The sequence below is a fragment of the Nyctibius grandis genome, chromosome 4, assembly GCF_013368605.1.
Source record: "Nyctibius grandis isolate bNycGra1 chromosome 4, bNycGra1.pri, whole genome shotgun sequence".
Lineage (NCBI taxonomy): Eukaryota > Metazoa > Chordata > Aves > Nyctibiiformes > Nyctibiidae > Nyctibius > Nyctibius grandis.
Genome location: NC_090661.1, coordinates 62,546,159 through 62,563,335, shown reverse-complemented (window position 1 = coordinate 62,563,335; position 17,177 = coordinate 62,546,159). Strand labels below are relative to the sequence as shown.

The following is a 17,177-nucleotide window of genomic DNA, read 5'->3' as shown; positions in this document are numbered from 1 at the left end:
GACAACTGAGCCTTGTGTGCTTGTTCAGGCAATTTTTACCAGCATAGGAAGACAGAGGGCAGAGAGCTGGCTCAGCACGTGTAGCCAGAGGATTCATCACGATAGTTAAACCAATTATCAACACTTAGAACTAAAATTAGGGTGCAGTTTACAAAAAGTCAAAAGTTTCACAGTTCAGAGAGGAGAGACCACAGTATCCATCATTAAAGAAGTTACATACTGTGAAATGAAGTATCACTTTTTTTTTAAATAAGTGAATTATTTTATTCATATTTGTACATTAAATTGTATACAATTTCAGATAGCATTACAGTTAGATTAACAAAAGCTTGTTACCAAAAAAGAAAATGCAAAACTAAAAATCTGGAAGCTTATTTATTACACAAGGAAAGTTTCAAGATCATGTTCGTGTAAGTCCAATTTGGTGATATTTGGTGAAATATTTAGATGTTTAAAATGAAATGTTAAAAAAAAAAAAAAAATCAAGTGACTTCTATAAAATCATATCTAAGGCAGATTTTATTGTACATTGATTTTAAACATTTGGATAGAGGGAAAAACCTGAGATCTATACCCAAAAGCTATTCTCTGCAGAAGAGACATATACATTTGTTTGCTTTTGGTAGCAAACAGTATAATTGTATACTGTAATTGTATACAGTATAATTGTTACTATAAAAGTTGTGCTGTACATTAGCTGTAGTGCAGGTCACTTTCATATTAAGTGCCAATAAAGGCTTAACAAAATATACAAAGTCTTAAAAGGTGAGGCTGTTTAAAGCATTAATTGTATACATATTGCACACTCTAGTGAATACTCGTGGTTCAAAAATACGTTGCATTTGCCAGTTCTTACATAATGAACCACACTGGAATGAGAAAGGGTCAAGAACAGCAAGTGTTACCAGCTGTCAAACCAGCAAAAAGTGGGAGGCAGGTCCATGGAGGCTGGTGGCTTCCCTCAAGTGGCCAACAGTTTGCTGTTCCTACTGGTCCCGGGACTCATAAAGGAGTTTTGTTGCCTAATATGAAAACAAAATGTCATTGTGTTAACTGAAGGTTCACTTGCAGCCACCTCATCTCCTTCCTACCCCACCCCTCCCCCCCCAAAAATGCCCTTTAAACCCAAGGCTTTAAGTTCTTCCTCTCCTATTTTCCTTAGTCTAAGGCATTTAATAGCATTCAGTAATTTTTTGAAGCTAGTCAAGGTTACTGTAAGTGCAGAACCTGAGGTCACTGAAGATTTTAGATCAACTTTCATTTGTTTCTTCTTCTTGGTCAGAAATGGCCCTTTCTGATCAAAACTGCCTTTGAAAAATTTAGAAGTAGTATTTCTGAGATTTTGGTGATCTGTCTAAACAGCCGCAGTAAACAATCTTACTCTGTTTTATATTCCTCCCACCTCTTCTGCTTCCCCTTTGCAAGGTTTGCTGACGCGCTGCGTTTGTCTCTATAGTATCAACCAACCCCTGCGCTGGGCACAGATGTGCGCTCTCTAGCAACAAGTCCTTCTCTGCTGTTAACTGGGACCTCTGAAAGTCTCACTGCAGTGATGAGCTACTCAAAACTCCCGTCAGTCAGAGGAGACAAATCAGTGGGGGGAGGGTGTTAAGCTTATCCATAAAATACTGGTTCTCCCCATAGATGTAGGAGTTGCATGGCTTGTGAAAGATGAATGAGAACAGGTATAAGGAAGTGCTAAGCTGTACTGACGTGGCAATGCAAAGTTTGAGGGCACTGCGCTGAGCGCAAGTTAAATGCTGGGGTTAGGGGTGGCTGGGGAGCTTAACAACGGTGGTAAAGCAGCAAACAGCCGCACACCTGCATTTGCAGACAGGTTATAAATTACAGTTCCAGTTATCAATCAGATGGACAAAGTTCCAGAACTAGTTGGGGTGGTTTTGGTTTTTGTCTCCCGTAACTTTGACTTATGAAATAAGAAACTTCAGTTTCATTAGCCATACGGTGCCCAACAACAGATAAAAAAGTCTTCCACAGGGTCCTGCCCCCACCCCTGTTCCTGTTTTCAAAAATCAACAACTTCTTTAAACCTTCATAAAGCAGTAAAAAGAAGCAGCGGAGTTTAGGTTCAAAAGCATATTTCATAGTGCACATTCTTCAGTGAGTAACAAAAACCTCAGGAACTTGACAGTCTAATTCTTACCTTCTTTTCACCTAATGACATACATAAGGTCTTGGGAAACCCTTTGTAGTGCCTATCATCTTCAGGTATCTGAGCATAAAGCTAAAGTCGTGTTCATAACAACCATCCATAGCTTCTGTTTTCTTAAGCAACAAGGCCCTAAAATCCTTAAATAAAGAATAGTAATAAAAAGAAAAGATGACTCCTAATGCCGCCTACTCTCTGAAGTGCTACTAAGCACCCCATGTTAAGATTTTCTTCAGCTTTATGTAGGTTTGCCTCCTTTGCTTACCTTATGCATAGCTGCCAGCCAGCTTGCTGACAGCTTCTTGTTACAGCTGAAGTCTTCACCGGCTGTAAATTTCATCTGCTTTAGCTCCTCCGAGCCTGGTACCTTATACTGCAGAATCATACCTATGGCACGAGTATTACCCCCTGAAAAAAAGCAATGAAATCTTGAACAGCAACAGGTGTTTACCAACTAAGTAACACAACTTCTTCTACCTAATAAGCATGTTTGAAGAAAATGATGTGATCGCTTAATTCAAAGCACTAGCAACTGCAGGTGCACTAACAACTGCTGCAAGAGGAGGTAGTGACCACCAGGGTTAATGCCAGGCAATGGCATGTGCAGACTCGATATTGTTTAATTCTCTCTGGCAATCACTGCGGCAGGACTTGTATAAGCCATCAGGTAAAGCCACTAGCTACACATGCCAGGAATACCCTTGTGTTTTAGTATTACCATGTCTTCTCTTAAGTAGATGCCATAGTTTCATACTGTAGCCTGCAGTCTGTAAACTGAATTACTAGTGTCCAGTCAGACTGATATCAAAGAGGGATCCCTGCTTGATAAAACACCTGGCATAGCAGTCAAAAGTCCCACCAAACCTGGCAAAGGTTGGGAAAGATGCTTACGCAAGACTAGGTAATGACTGGCAATGTCATTTACTTCCTGCAGGAAATCCACTACAAAAGACACTGCTCTGACAGCAGTGTGATAGCGAGATGTTTGTATCTCTCTTACTCTAGCTGCACAGAGATTAAGATAAACCAAAGCAAAAAATACAGAAATGAAACAAAAGCATTGTTAGAATACCACACTTTATTGGCATTATTTCCTGAGTAGTAGAGCATAAACTAAGCCCCAGGAACAGCACCACCATACAGAGAAGGACACTTTTTGCAAAGTTCTTTTTAAAAAGAAGAGTCTGCATGAGAGGACTCCTGGAGGCCATTACTGTAACATCCAAGAAGCCAAACAAAGACAATCCCAACCTAAGCAACCTGGTCAAAAGCCTGCAAGCACTGTTTATAAAAGCAGCCATTTGCTCCTCTTGTAGGATAAACTGAAATCCAACTTCATCATCACTTGCTCCCCTGCAGCTGCCTGGTCAGACTCACAGATTAAGGGACCACTCAAAGATAAACCAGTGGAAATCAAGCACTGACAGCCTCAACCAGTTTGCCCATGTCTGGCATTCGAGGACATTACTGAGTCACGCAGAACACACCTTACACAACAAGAGGTCATATTTCTTTTAAAGATGTGTAAAAGCAAGCCAGTAATTAACAGTTTATTTATTCAGTGCAAAGCCTTACTGGACAGTACACAAGTATATTATTCATTTCTGGTATACACAATTCAGCACACCTCTGCTGAAGCAGGTGATGTGTAATACTGTGTACCACTAAAGACACTATTTCTCATCTTCCCTTCTCTCTTCTAGCACGGGCAACAGCACAGGTGGTCTAAAGACGGCCTGAAAATGTTTTAGTTCTCCTACAAAAAGTTACGAAACATTCATCGTCAGTTTATTAAACAGACAGATGGGAAGGAACAGATACATGTCAGATTCGAACATAACTGGTCTTAAGTTGAACAGCTACAGATCAAGCAAAAAACCCAGCACTGCAAAAGAAGAAAGATGGGAGGGGGGGGGGGGGTCACGACAACATGCTTGGGTGCATCATGCTCAAAGGTGCTGGTGATACCTTCAGTAATATGCTGGCTCTCCAGAAGGCTGGTGTAAGTGTGAATATCTTTTTCTACCATCAAGAAGGAAGGCAGGCAGGCAAAAAGATAAAGCAGTCAGAAGAGTAGTGAACAAGGAATTATGGGCGCATTAAGTAACTCAGCAACACACCTGGTTGATCTGAATACCAAGGTAAGTTTATTAAAGTTAACATGCTGAACTGACTGAATATTGCACAGGTAGGCTGTCCGGTTAGAAACTTCCAGCAGTGACAGTGGTGTTGCTAAAGAACAATTATTAAAATTCCTGACCTTGTTTGTTCTCATTTCAGTGAAATCATATTCAAGTTCATCCTGAAATACTCTAAAATCTGGTAAGAGATGAGGCAGTAAGTAGCTGCCCTCTGATTTCAGGAGTTACCAGTTTCATCTGGCCACCCCTTCATCTTGAATTAAATTAAGAAAGCACAGTTTAATTATTTAATGTTTTCCCCACAGTTTCTCACTCATTCTCCTCACCATTGTTTGTACCAGTAGAAGAGAAATCCCAGCTGGATTCTGAAACAGAAGCTAAAGACTAACAAGTTCCCTGCTATGGGCTTTTGAATCAATAGATGTTTATGTTTAGCCAAGAGAAAGGATCAGAACAGATGATGACCACCTTTACTCAGGTTTATCCAGAAGCTCTCCCATGTAAGAGCTGTAAGGTAATTTCTCAATTCTTAGGTTTTCCCCAAAATCCCAGTAGCCACACACGGACAAGGTTCCACACACCACACTCTATTCTGAGAGCAGCTGTAACTAACATAGTTACACCTAAGCTACCAATAACCTAGCAGTGCACTGTCTAGCTCGAACAATAATTACGACTTCACATACTTTTTCTTAATAGTTAATTTGTATTCAAGGAAAAAAATTTACCTCCAGGAGTAAATCCCTCTGTAAGTATCTGAACAGTTGAAATCTGTATAATCTCAATTTCATAGTGGCTGTCTCCATCCAAAACCAGGTATCTACATAACAGAAGAAAAAAAATTTTTTAAAACCTGTTTTTTCTACAATATTAAGTCAAAAATCAAAGGTAAAAAATAAACAGTCTCAGTGACTGGCTGTTTATATGTTCTTTGCAGCGGGGAGGGAGAGAAATCAAGCAGGAAAAATTACTTTTCATTGAAGTTCTTCACTTTAAGGAAAGAAAAAAAACCAAAACCTATAGTTTAGTTTGCCAGGAGACTCTGTCAAAATATTAAAAGCATTCTTCCAAACTTCTGGGGGAAGAAGAGAACACAGAGCCTGAACTGTTCTAGCCAACCAAATTACAGGGATGACCAAAGTAATGCTTTGGCTGTAACGTTGAACAATATGGTGCAGTGCTAGAACCATTCCAAAACAAGTTTTTTCAGTAGCTACAGATTTTTCCCTGCCCCCTTCCCATGTTCCCACTATGAGCTGGCAAAACCACTGTATTCCAGTGGCACTGACAGGCGTTACCAGTGAGTGGAGCTCCACCATTCCAAGGCACTCTGATCACATGGCTAGCAAATTCAAACCCAGCTTACTCCAATAAAGTTGTGCCTATCCTTTCAGTCTGGTTATTCCCTCCAGTATCCTCACAGCATGTTACTCTTGTGTTTTGTTCAGGTTCTTCGATGATTATATAGCTGTAAGTGCAACAATAATATAGTTTACAAGTGCAATTTCTATCAATCTTTCTCACCTCTGGTTGTTGGAAAGTCGACAAACCATGAGCTCAGATTTATCAGATGTTCCAGGAGTTACAAAGAATGTAGCACCTGGAAAGAAATGTTTGAGTACTCTAATGCAGAGTTTAGAAAGGAGCATTCAAGTATCAAAAAGGATAACCAATTCTGACTTATTGCACCTAATACACTGAATTGGGTGAATTAAGAGACTAATTGAAATGTTAAACTGATTAACATCAGCAGAACACTAAAGTATACAAAGCTGATCTTTAACTATCCTGTTCTGAATCCCAGGACCTTTTACAGTTGCTATGTAATTTCTTCCACATGTTGTAGAAATACAGAAGATATCTAAGATGAATCTTTTAAAAATAAGAACAGATTTGGAGATGGCAAAAATAGGCAACTAAAGACCCTACCTTGTTACCATAATACAAACTATTGTTTCAGTATTCCAAAAAAATCTGTCAGAAGAATGTAACAGCAGGATGTAACCTTCAGCTCTATGCTTAATAAATGGCAGACACCTCTTTTCCATTACTGAAGGCTGGCTCAGTCTTACTTTGAGGTCAATGGACTTCAGCCTTCATTTTATGTTTCTTCCTGCACAAAACAGCTCCTTTGACATTGGGAAAGTCATCTTAGCTACATTAGTGAAGTGATTCATAACTTAAAGTAAAGCAGACTACACGCCTAACCACTTTATTTCCTCCATGCCTCACGCTGCCTGTTATTACCTAATCCCAATACTGCTGGTCTGGGAAATGAAAAAAATAACACCACACAGCCCTGCCAAATGGTCTGCAACCCATCTCCATAATCTGAACCACGCAGCCTCAGAGAGCTCCACCTCGCTGTCTATTTCACAATTTTACGCAGTCTCACTGACCCCTCAGCACGGACCCCCTGGCTGCTGCTGAAGCGAGACAGAGAGGCAACAGCAGCAAAACTGCAAAGGATGTCACAGCCACCAGCTCTCTGACTGACATCTGTGGCTCTACAGTAAGTCAGGAACAACTTCAGACCTGAATTGTGTAACACAAACGCAAGCAGGACAAGCTTTTAAAAAAGATCTTCAGTGTAAAATACATTATGTAAAAACCTCATCTCCACCTTCATCTGCAGAGTGAAGAACGATTTGTGTGTTACAGGGATGAGCATACTCCTTTCTGAAGCTGGAATCTCCCTAGGAACATTCACGCTAATCAGACGTGGTTTAGCTCACCGATTATACACATTGGCATCATGCTGAGAGCCCATCAAAAGGCACTGAACGATCGCAGAATATTTTAAAAACTGAAGCCTCAGCTTTCTTAATGTAATTGGAACACGAATTACTGTATTGCATGTAGTTTTAATGCTACGCCAAATCGACCACTCATGATGATATGCCATCAACCATAGCTGTAGGCCATTCACAAGATCGAAGCTCACAGATGAAGCTTGAAACCAGTACAGTTTCTTGTTAAAAAAATATTAAAATATTCTCTATTGTTAGGTATTTTTCATCCCTATTTAACGTAACAGGAATCTGGTAAAAGATACATTATATTAAGAAAAACGCCAATTGCACACACATCTGTTCTCAGAGGCGTTAAAAATTCCTTTGTCTTTAATTAAATCACTCTTTGTAAACATTGACTAAAAAGTGTAAACTTTCTAATAACACAGAATTATTAACTGGCAAACAAGCAGCATAGCAACAAAAAAGTATTTAAAGGAGAGAAAACTGCAGCTTGTTTGACCAGAGGCATTACTCTTCCTGTTTATTGCATTTGTTAAACACCACATTTGCATAAATACAAATGAAATCAAATCAGCATCCATATGCCTTCAGTCCTTACCATTCATGAGCACTTTAAGCTGTTTGTCATAAAACTCTGTTTCTTTCTGAGAGATGAGGGCACATTCAGCACACTGGCGCACAGGGTCCACGAAGCACATGCGAGGCAGAGGCACTTTTTTACTGCAGCACTTGTCACAGAAGCACTTCCCACATCTCCGGCAGTGATGCTAAGCATGGGAGAACATTTTGTTTATTTATTTTAAGAGGAAACTATTAGGGAATAATTTGATAAAGTTACTACATTAAATACTCTCCTCCCCAACAAACAGAACAGTTTCTCCAGTGTGAAACATACAAGTTGGGGGACAGGTAAAGGAAATTTAACTGCTAGAGTGGTATCAAGGAATCTCTGAAGATTGAACACAAAGGCCTGAGCGCAGTATGAACAGCAGCACTGTAAGCCTTTGTTGGCACTCTGTAAACATGCTTCTAAAGCAGACCAGACTGAAAGGGCTTTTCCAGTGCCCAGTAAATCCTTCACCTTACCATCAATAAAAACAGAAGAGTGGTTTCTAGATCCCTTCCCACTTCCAAGCAAAGATCCTGGGAAACTTCAACTGGAGATCCTATTCTTCTCCCTTAAAACTTATTCTCAAGTTTTTCCCATGGAAACTTAAAACCTAAAGCTATTTCTCTATCAGTAATATCAGGCAGCATAGTACAAACCCAATGAAGTTGCAAAATCAGAACTAGTATTGCAATGTGTTTCACAGCTACTAAATCTGCAACAAGTGGCTTGTGCTCCAAATCGCTATGGGGGTGTGACGGTCCCAGCAAGTCACCTTGATGCAAGTTCTCATGTCAGAACAAGTATTCCCAGGCAAGCAGGAACTGATCCGTGGCTCAAAGCAAGTTTGAACAGTTTGATACAAGGAACTGATACACTGCACTTTTGGTGGGTGTTAGGCTTTCCTTCCAAATACTATGCAAAATTCTCTTCCATCCTTATTTCCCAGGGCTACCTCCATTTACTTCCCAAAGCTAACACAAGTAAAACACCGCAGCCTAATGAATTCGCGCTTCTCAATCAAAATGCTATAACCAACCACCAACCATGCTCTTATCCCATCCAACTAAAGGGTAAAACAAGAACTAGGAGAAAATACACTCCATGATTTAGGAGTACTATGATCACTAACTGACATCCTAATGCTCTTCAGGCCTCCTGAAAATTTACACCTCTGTGGTATAACATATTACAGAATCACAGAATCAATCAGGCTGGAAGAGACCTCTGGGATCATCGAGTCCAACCATTGCCCTGACACCACCATGTCAACTAGACCATGGCACTAAGTGCCATGTCCAGTCTTTTCTTAAACACATCCAGAGATGGTGACTCCACCACCTCCCTGGGCAGCCCATTCCAGTGTCTAATAACCGTTTCTGAGAAGAAATATTACTATGTCTGGTTTACAATTTCTCCTTCCCTCTCCTTCCAAACAATAAATTAAAAAAAAAACATTGACTACGTCAGTGCACTACAAGTCACACCTCCACATCTCTCTTCACCTTCACAAGCGCATGCTGAGTGTCAGTGTAGTTATACGAAGGAATGATATTCCCTGCTGAACAGCATTGTTGGCCTTTTTTGAGAGGCTGCTTTCCTTCTCCACCCAGGAACCCCAGTATCAGCAGAATGTTTTCTGATAGTAGTATTCCGTACACCAGCATGCATTCCACAGTGACCTGCTTACTTTTATGTAATGAACTTAATTTAATGTTAAGTGTTTTCTCTTCATACAGTGAGCCTACTTATGGCTCCCAGCCATCAAGGCAGTTTATACTTTCTCCTTTAACCAGGAATTCCCTTCTCCAAACCTGAGATAAATCCTGTTTTACTTTTAGAACAGAAGGAGAATCTGAGCTTTGGTTCTGCATGTTTTAACAATACAGTTCTTTAATGTAAAAGTATAATTCTTTACTCCTGAAAACATTTTTGCTTACATTTCCACAACTAATTTTATCTCCCAAAACACAACTGAATTAGTTGATTCGGTTTCTGTGTCAGTACTGATGTTAGCAGCCCACTCCAGGACCAGTTCCTCTAACTCTTCCTTTGAATGTAAATCCTGTGGGTACCCAGTAATTTGGAAAAACCCTAACTATGTATTACACATTGAGCAACAAGAATTTAAAAGAAACAGAATTAAAACAAAAAGGTCCTCTACTCAGAAAGGGCAGAACAGAAAGAAAAACTACTTTAAGTTATATCAGACTTTGCATGCTATTCTATGGAAGTCTTCTACATTTTAAATGAAAAGAAATCCACATTAGTGTTTTGCAACAGTTAATGCTTTACACTTCATTGATTTCTCTTACCTTTCTAGTTATGAAGTCAAATTTTGTATCACACTGCATACATCTTGGGCACTAGAAAACAGTACAAATTAAGATTAATCTACAAGATTTCTGAACCTTTAATGCTACTACCGTATAAAAAGACTGAGCTTTATATTATGCCCTAAAAAGAAACACCTCCAACAAATTTCCATCCTTTGTGTTTTCACCATGGATGGTTTTCATTTATTTTAATATTGATGTAGCAAAATAATACCATCCCCATTTCTAAGACAAAAAAAAGCTGTGAAACTCATTAGCCCTAAGGAATACTACAGCTTGCCAGCAGTCAAAACTACATTTCAGAAGTACTTATCATGCTTAATTATGTCTGGCTATCCAGACAGTCACATATTCCAGAGTCAACTGGGTTTATGTAAGTTGTCCTCCTCACTGTATCATACTGCGATGCTCTGTTGACTCTCTAAAACATTGTTTATGTATTTTAATGCTCTCAATACTTACACATTTTTGAAACATGATAGGAGATATTTGGTTTTCTTCCAAGCCACTAAGACTTAATTTTTATTCCAGCTACAAAATGTCACTTCCTGAAATATCTCTTTCCTAAAACAAGCTTATACCCACGCTCCTCCCAAAAGAAAAGCCGGAAAAAAATTGAAGTTGTTTCTCTCTTGCAACTAAGCAGAGTTTAAGGGGTGACAGTTTTGATTTTCTAAACTACCAGAAGTGATCAGTGATTGTTAGACAATCAAAATTTTCTGTACAGAAAGACACCTACCCACGGGCTGATACTCAGCTGTCAGATCACTGGATTTTCACCAAGATTTTATATATTTTTATCCACTGTATCAAAAAACAGTCTCCAAGGCTTCTAATGCAATTCTTGCTAGATTTATTTGCAAATATTAATGCAAAATTATGCCTGACATCTGGATCAGGAGAACATGGTTAGATCCTGTAGTAAGTTTTGACTCTAGAAACTTAAACTCCTCAAAACAGAGTATCTCAGACTGCAGCAGAGTATCATCTAAAAACATGCCCTAAGCTGAGCAAGTGCTATTTGCTAGCACACAGTAATCACCTTTTGCCTTTAATTAACACATTTCAATACTTAACCCTTTATCTTCTATAAATTCCTCCAGGTTACAACAGCTTTTGTTGTCTATTTCGGGGACTTTTGCTTCAGCAGATACCCAATCACTGTCACAAGTTCAACAACTATAGCCAAGAAAATATTACACAGGCTAAATTAAAAATTCTCCAGAAACTTTTCTTTGAAGTAGAAGATTGTTAATCATTTGCAATAGTTTATATGAAGTGTTCTGATGTCTAAACAGAAGTTTAACAAATTAGAGAGCAACTGCAGTCGCCGTAATGGAACATAAATAGCTACCTGCAATATTTGTTACAATAAGCTCTGTGTTTCTCAGTCCCACACAAAAGAGAACTAGAAGTGTCCCTGTGTTGTTTCACGTAGCGTACTGAATTAAGGCATCCAACCTCCTCTTTCCACAATTGCTGTAAAAAGCTTATTCCAACATTCACTGATGAATAACCTTCAGCATAAAGCAACTGCAGCATTCCCAAGGTTTCATCAACTAACAAGTAGTACTCTACAGCTAATACCACATTTTACTTTACACTTATCTTGATTCAGTGTTTTAATTTTTGACATATGTAGCTTAACAGCTTGTCTAGGAGCTGGACCTAGCAAGAATCTTTGTGTACTTTGAATTTACCAGGAGTCTAACTGATTTTCTTAACACAAATGTGGGGGGTTTTTTTGGTCAGAAATTAGAAAGCACAAGCCACAAACTGGGGTGGGGGGTGGGGGGGGGAGTGGGGGGTTGGGGATATGTGTGTGTGTCTGTGTGTGTGTGTGTGTGTGGCGAAACGCTCTTCTAAATCCTGTCCTAAATAGATTTCATACACAATGTTAGGCTAAACATACAAGATGCTTTTCAGGAAGGAACAAAGTTATCCATCCTCTTATTTCATACAAACTCCACAGAAAAATATTTCTGAATTCCAAACCTATCATGATAACACTGCCTGATATATAGAGCAGTCACAGATAAACCACAAGTCAAATGGCATATGGTAGCAGGCACTGCACAACGGGATTTTCCCACAAAAACGTTCTAACACATGTAGGCTCAATATACTGTCCTTCAAGGTACTTCTGCTTTAAGTAACCAAAAATCAAGTGAACCTATTTGCATATCAACCCCTGCATTGCCTGGGAAGAGATCTCTGTGGAAGAACATCTTTTAAGGTGAATTATGCTGACAAAATTAGAAAGTGCATAAGTACTGAATTAAGCTTTATTGCTTTAAGTGTTTTTTTTTTAATCACATTTACAGAGAAGAAAGCATGTTGTTTGAGTTACTTTCCATGTCTTCAAGATACGGGTTTTTTTAAAATTACGGCAAAGCTGTTTTTTTTTTTGTCAAGTGGAAACAAAAAGATATGAGGTAAAAAATTAAATACAAATGCATGTCACAAGTATATTCATTTACATACAATCAACATACCACTGATAGTGATGTGACATTATTTCGTATAGCAAGAGGAGAATGGAAGAACATCCGACAGTTGTTGGATCTTGATATTAATTTTAAAATACTGAGAGCTAGTTCGTTTCAAGTACAGCGGATCTTCTCACGCGTTTGCTGAAGTGTGATAATGAATTTGCATAACACTTTGGATCCAGCCAGAGGTGAGGATAATGTAGATGGACAGGAAGCTGTAGTTACACTTCATATGCTTTATTTGCATATACAATAACAAAGCGATTCAAGCAGTGATGCAAGGTAACACCTGGCTGAGCTTGTTAACACAGTGAACTTTTGCAAATGTGAAAGTTCACAAGCTCGTCAAATCACACCTCACCAGAACAGCTGATGCCAGAGTGGAAAACACCACAATGCAAACACACCACAGATACAGCTTACGATGCTTTCTGATACTACAACTGTACGGGGCCAATTCATTGCCTGAGCTACACGAGTTTGCCAGCAGTCCGAGCACAGCTCTGTCACACAACTTGTGCCAACTCCAAGAGCCCGAGCCAGAGGACCCAGCTACATAAAGCTCAGTTCCCTCCCGCAGTAATCCAGGAGCCCCAGGGAATCACTTTCACCACATCTGGAAGCTCCTCTCGCACATCCCAGCTCCAAGGCACGCAGAGTTCCTCAGCCACATAAAGATCTGTACACAGCTGGATGTCACGAGGTTTGGCCACCTCTGCGTTTTACTCAATTTCTAGTCCAAGATTTCCTTAACAGGAACATCACCAGTTGAGCTCTGCTGGTGATTAACGAAGAAATTCTGGGTTAGACAAGGCACATGTAGTGACCAACATTTTAAGCTCTGTCTCAAATTTAATGATGCTTAGCACAAGTTTTCATAGTATTATCCACCTCAACTCATTATTTATATTATAAATAAGACTACCAAAAAGAAAGTCTTCTGTAGTCCTGCTTCAGTCTTACACTTCAAACTTCCCAAAATAACTGATATTTTAAGACTGTATAATCTTGTGACATAAAATTAAAAAACTGAAATATATTTCAATGTTATATAAAAGTTTCGCAAAACTACTAACTGCCATAATTTTTAGGTGGCTTTACTTATGAAAAATAAGCCAGTAGACTTTTCCTGCATAAGAAAAATAAAGCTACTGAATTTGTGTTACTGGCTGCACAGCAGAAGCCGGCGTATTTGAAAAGCCAGATCAACATCTGCTAATACCAGCCTCTTGTCTTGGACAAAGAACACTTCTTTTTAATTTACGTCTGACAAGAGCAAGTGTTCCTGCTGAACTCATTCGCTAGATAACACTGTCTCTTTAAAATTCATTTTATTAATAAAAACATGGGTTTTTATAAGCTTCCCTGCATATCGCATACTTGCTTTATTTAAGGAAAAAGTTTGTAACATATTTGGTAATTATTAACCAAAAGGATGTCAGAATTTCAATACACGAAGAAATCTAGTAAAATAACTTTTTACAAAATAATAACAATGCAAGATTAAGAATAAGAATTAATAAATGCATTTAAAACATTTCCTGCAGTACACTTCGTCTCAATAGCAAGTATCACTGAGCCTGACTCAAAGGCGACATTCAGTCACAAGTCAACATCACCAGCCTATTGACCAACACACTACAGGGGAAAGTTGAATTTTAAGGAGAATGAATAGCTGCAGTACAACTGTAATATAAAATTCAAACTAACACCACACATCTGACGGATGTATCTAAAATACACAGACTTAATTCTTAAATATATCTAACTAGTTTAAATAAATCCTACCACAATCCTCAAACAACCTTCAGTCGAATTAAGATGGTACTACATAATAGACTGAGTTAGAAGTACCTTACTTTGTTTAAATGAAGCTAGGCTGCTATAATCAAGGACTACTGAAACACAAAACTACATTTCAGAAAGTCAGGGAGAAAACTAATTCCAATTTAACTGTTACACAAATTATACCCACTGATGATGATGTCAGGAATCAGGTTTCCAGGTGGCCCAGGCAAGTGCACACAGGGCACAGCGAGTCACCGACGCAGCAAAAGCAGACTCCACACAACGCAAAGGGAAACCACTTGCACAATAACTGCTCAGACTTTGCTACAAGCTCACTGATAAACACACACCCCATCTGCAACACACCCAGGACACCACATCACATACAGTCCCAGCTGGGTGGAAGCCCCAAGAGCCGAGCACCGATACCTTCAAATGACACTCAGCTCCGGCCACTGAAAATTTTGCCTTATCTACACTTCATATAAGACAGATACTCAGTTGCTGCTTACGACAGAGAGGATTTTTTTTTTTAATTCTCTAAGTATGGAAGAGAATAACTTGAGAAAACTCCCACAAGGTATTTCAGGAGACCGCTTGTTTAAAATAAGTTGAAAAAGTCACTTTCCAAAAAACAGTTGTTATTTTGGACAAAACCAGTAACTGACTGGTCAAGCCCCTTATGACAGTAAAGGTTAGCGTGAGCTGCAGAAGCTGTGCTAGCAGAGTGAGTCTCCAGTACTTTTACACAGAACTTTTTGCCTCAAGAGATATCAGATAGGGCCAAAATTTTCTTCCTCATTCCTAACCACGGAGGACATAGCGTTCCCATACAAAACAGATCAACCATGTCAGTATCTGGCAAAGAACGGCTTTGTTTAATACCTCCCTGCTTAATTTCATATTGGCTCATCAAAAATAAATCTTAATTCTGGTCACACTTAAATGCATTGGCATGTATCCACACCACAGAATGCTGGCAATAAGTAAATAAACAAACAATTGATTCTAACTTGTATTAGCATCTAGCTGCAGGGACCAGGAACAAATAATGCACATTACATGAAATTTAATGTAACATCACGATCACATAGTTTACTTGAAAAGTATTTAAAGGCAAAGTTGACTGACATGGTCCAAGTTATTCAATACTCATTTAACACTAAGAACATTCACACTGGGAGCCAGAAGGGCTGTTCTAACTTAGCCTTATTGCCTTAATACTTTGTTGCTTTTTTTTTTTTAATCAACACGGTCTTGAGAATTACCTTTATAAGCAGTTAAAGAGAATGCTTCACTAAACTTTTAACTTATTAATTTTGGTGACAGGGCCACGCATCCCTGAAGAACGACTGACGGTCCTATCCTTTTCAGTCCATTAATCTAAGCGAAATAAAAAAATCGTGGTTTACAACTAAAAAAAAACCGCACCCGGGCGAGCCTGAGCCGCTGCCCGGTCGGTCTGTGCGGCGGGGCGAGGTGAGCCCAGCCTGCCTGGCGCTCCTCAGCACCGGGCGAGCTCCCTCAGGGTGCCGCAAGCCCCGCCGGCTAACGCAGCCCTCTGCGGGCGTCCGGCCGGCCAGCTGCCCCCCCCCAGCCCTTCCGACCACCGCCGTGCCCCGGCGGGCAGCGACGGCGGAGGGAGGTGCCGGGAAACACGGACGCGCAAGAAAGGGGAAGAAGCGCGATCTCAGCCCTCGGTTCCCGGCCCAGGGGAGGCGCGTCCCGGCTCCCTGCGGGGCAGCGGCCTCTGAGGCGGCGGAGCCCGCGGGCACCGGGCTGCTGAGGGGAGCCGCGGGGGCGCGCGGGCCGGGCCGTCCTCGCGCAGAGGAGCCCCCCGCCACCCTCCGGGGAAGCAAAGAGCGGCGCCCCCGCCCCTACCGATACCTCCTTGTCAGGCACCCAGGGCGGCTCGTCCAAGCCGAAGGGGCTGCGGGCGGAGCGGTGCTCGGGCACCATGCGCAGCCCGCTGGGCGAGCGCACCAGCTTCTTGGCGTCGCAGGTCTCGCAGCCCGACATCTTCCCCCTCAAACTCCGCCACCGCTAGTCGCTCCCCCGGGACTGGCAGCGCCTCTACCCAATGGCCGCCTGGGTCCTTCGGAACGGGCACGGGGCGAGGCCAATGGAAAGCAGTAAGCCGCCAGTCTCCGCCCACCGTTCCCGACGCCCAATAGAACACTGGCTCCGGACTGCCCAGCCAATCCCGTGTCGCTTGGCGTTTAAGGCTGGCACGTTATTCCTTCCCCACCCAGTTGGGCTCTTGAAGCGCGTGCGCAATAGGAATTGCCGTCTCCGCAACCCTGAAACGAAGGGCGGGCGCGCCTCAGTCACGGCCCCCTATTCCGCGTTCGAGGAAGCGTGATAGCCAATCAGCGAGCAGGGCCGCGCAGGGGGTGGGCTCAGCTGGCTGCGGCCTTGAGGAGCGGCTCCGCGGAGGCTCTGCGGCTGGTGGAGCAGCTCCCGCCCTGAGGGGCCTACCGAGCCGCTCGTGCCACTGCCGGCAGTCGCGAACGCTCCTCTCCTCCGCCGCTCCCCGTCCAGCCCCGCGGAAGAGAGCGTACCGGAGCGAAAAGCGTCCCGCCCACTCGTTGAGAAGCGCTCTGCCATTGGCTGGCCCGCGGGAGCGGTCTCTTTGCGGAGTTTTGATTGACCTGTGACTAGTGACGTCGCAGGCAAGCTGCTCGCCGATTGGCTACGGGCCTTTCGCGGCGGCTCTGGCGGGGGGTTCGTAACGGGGGTGAGGGCGGTGTGGCGGCTCCGCGCCCCCGCGGCGGGAGGAGCGGGGGCGTCCCTCCACCGGGGTCCCTCCGCCGCCAGCCGCCCTCCGGGCCGCGCCGAAGGCCCCCGTGAGGGCGCCGGCTGTGGCGAGGGGGCTCCTGGCAAGGCC

The 17,177-nt window shown here is 41.8% G+C and overlaps 1 protein-coding gene across 6 annotated transcripts; it reads right to left on the bottom strand.

Moving 5' to 3' along the window:
• Nucleotides 1–312: 312 nt before the first annotated feature.
• ZFYVE21 (zinc finger FYVE-type containing 21) lies at nt 313–16,404 on the bottom strand. Of its 6 annotated transcripts, none has more exons than XM_068398733.1 (8): nt 16,172–16,404; nt 9,990–10,040; nt 7,666–7,834; nt 5,836–5,911; nt 5,040–5,131; nt 4,139–4,192; nt 2,436–2,578; nt 313–1,022 (listed from the first exon to the last, which is right to left on the bottom strand). In XM_068398733.1, the coding sequence occupies exons 1-8, from the start codon at nt 16,307–16,309 to the stop codon at nt 987–989; spliced, it is 759 nt and encodes a 252-aa protein (XP_068254834.1). In that variant the 5' UTR covers nt 16,310–16,404; the 3' UTR covers nt 313–986. The 6 variants fall into 6 exon arrangements, with proteins under 6 accessions (XP_068254834.1, XP_068254835.1, XP_068254840.1 ...); XM_068398734.1 differs by having other exon boundaries at nt 16,178–16,403; XM_068398739.1 differs by lacking the exon at nt 16,172–16,404 and adding an exon at nt 14,478–14,571.
• Between the last annotated feature and the right edge of the window lie 773 nt (nt 16,405–17,177).

Excerpts from the sequence above, each read along its gene's own strand:
- ZFYVE21 (XM_068398733.1), bottom strand. The coding sequence starts at position 16,309 with ATGTCGGGCTGCGAGACCTGCGACGCCAAGAAGCTGGTGCGCTCGCCC. Across the intron at positions 4,193-5,039 it reads AGAGGGATTTACTCCTGGAG|AAAAAGATATTCACACTTAC; the intron begins GTAAATTTTTTT and ends TCTTGATGGTAG. Across the intron at positions 2,579-4,138 it reads GAGCCAGCATATTACTGAAG|GGGGTAATACTCGTGCCATA; the intron begins GTATCACCAGCA and ends GCTTTTTTTCAG.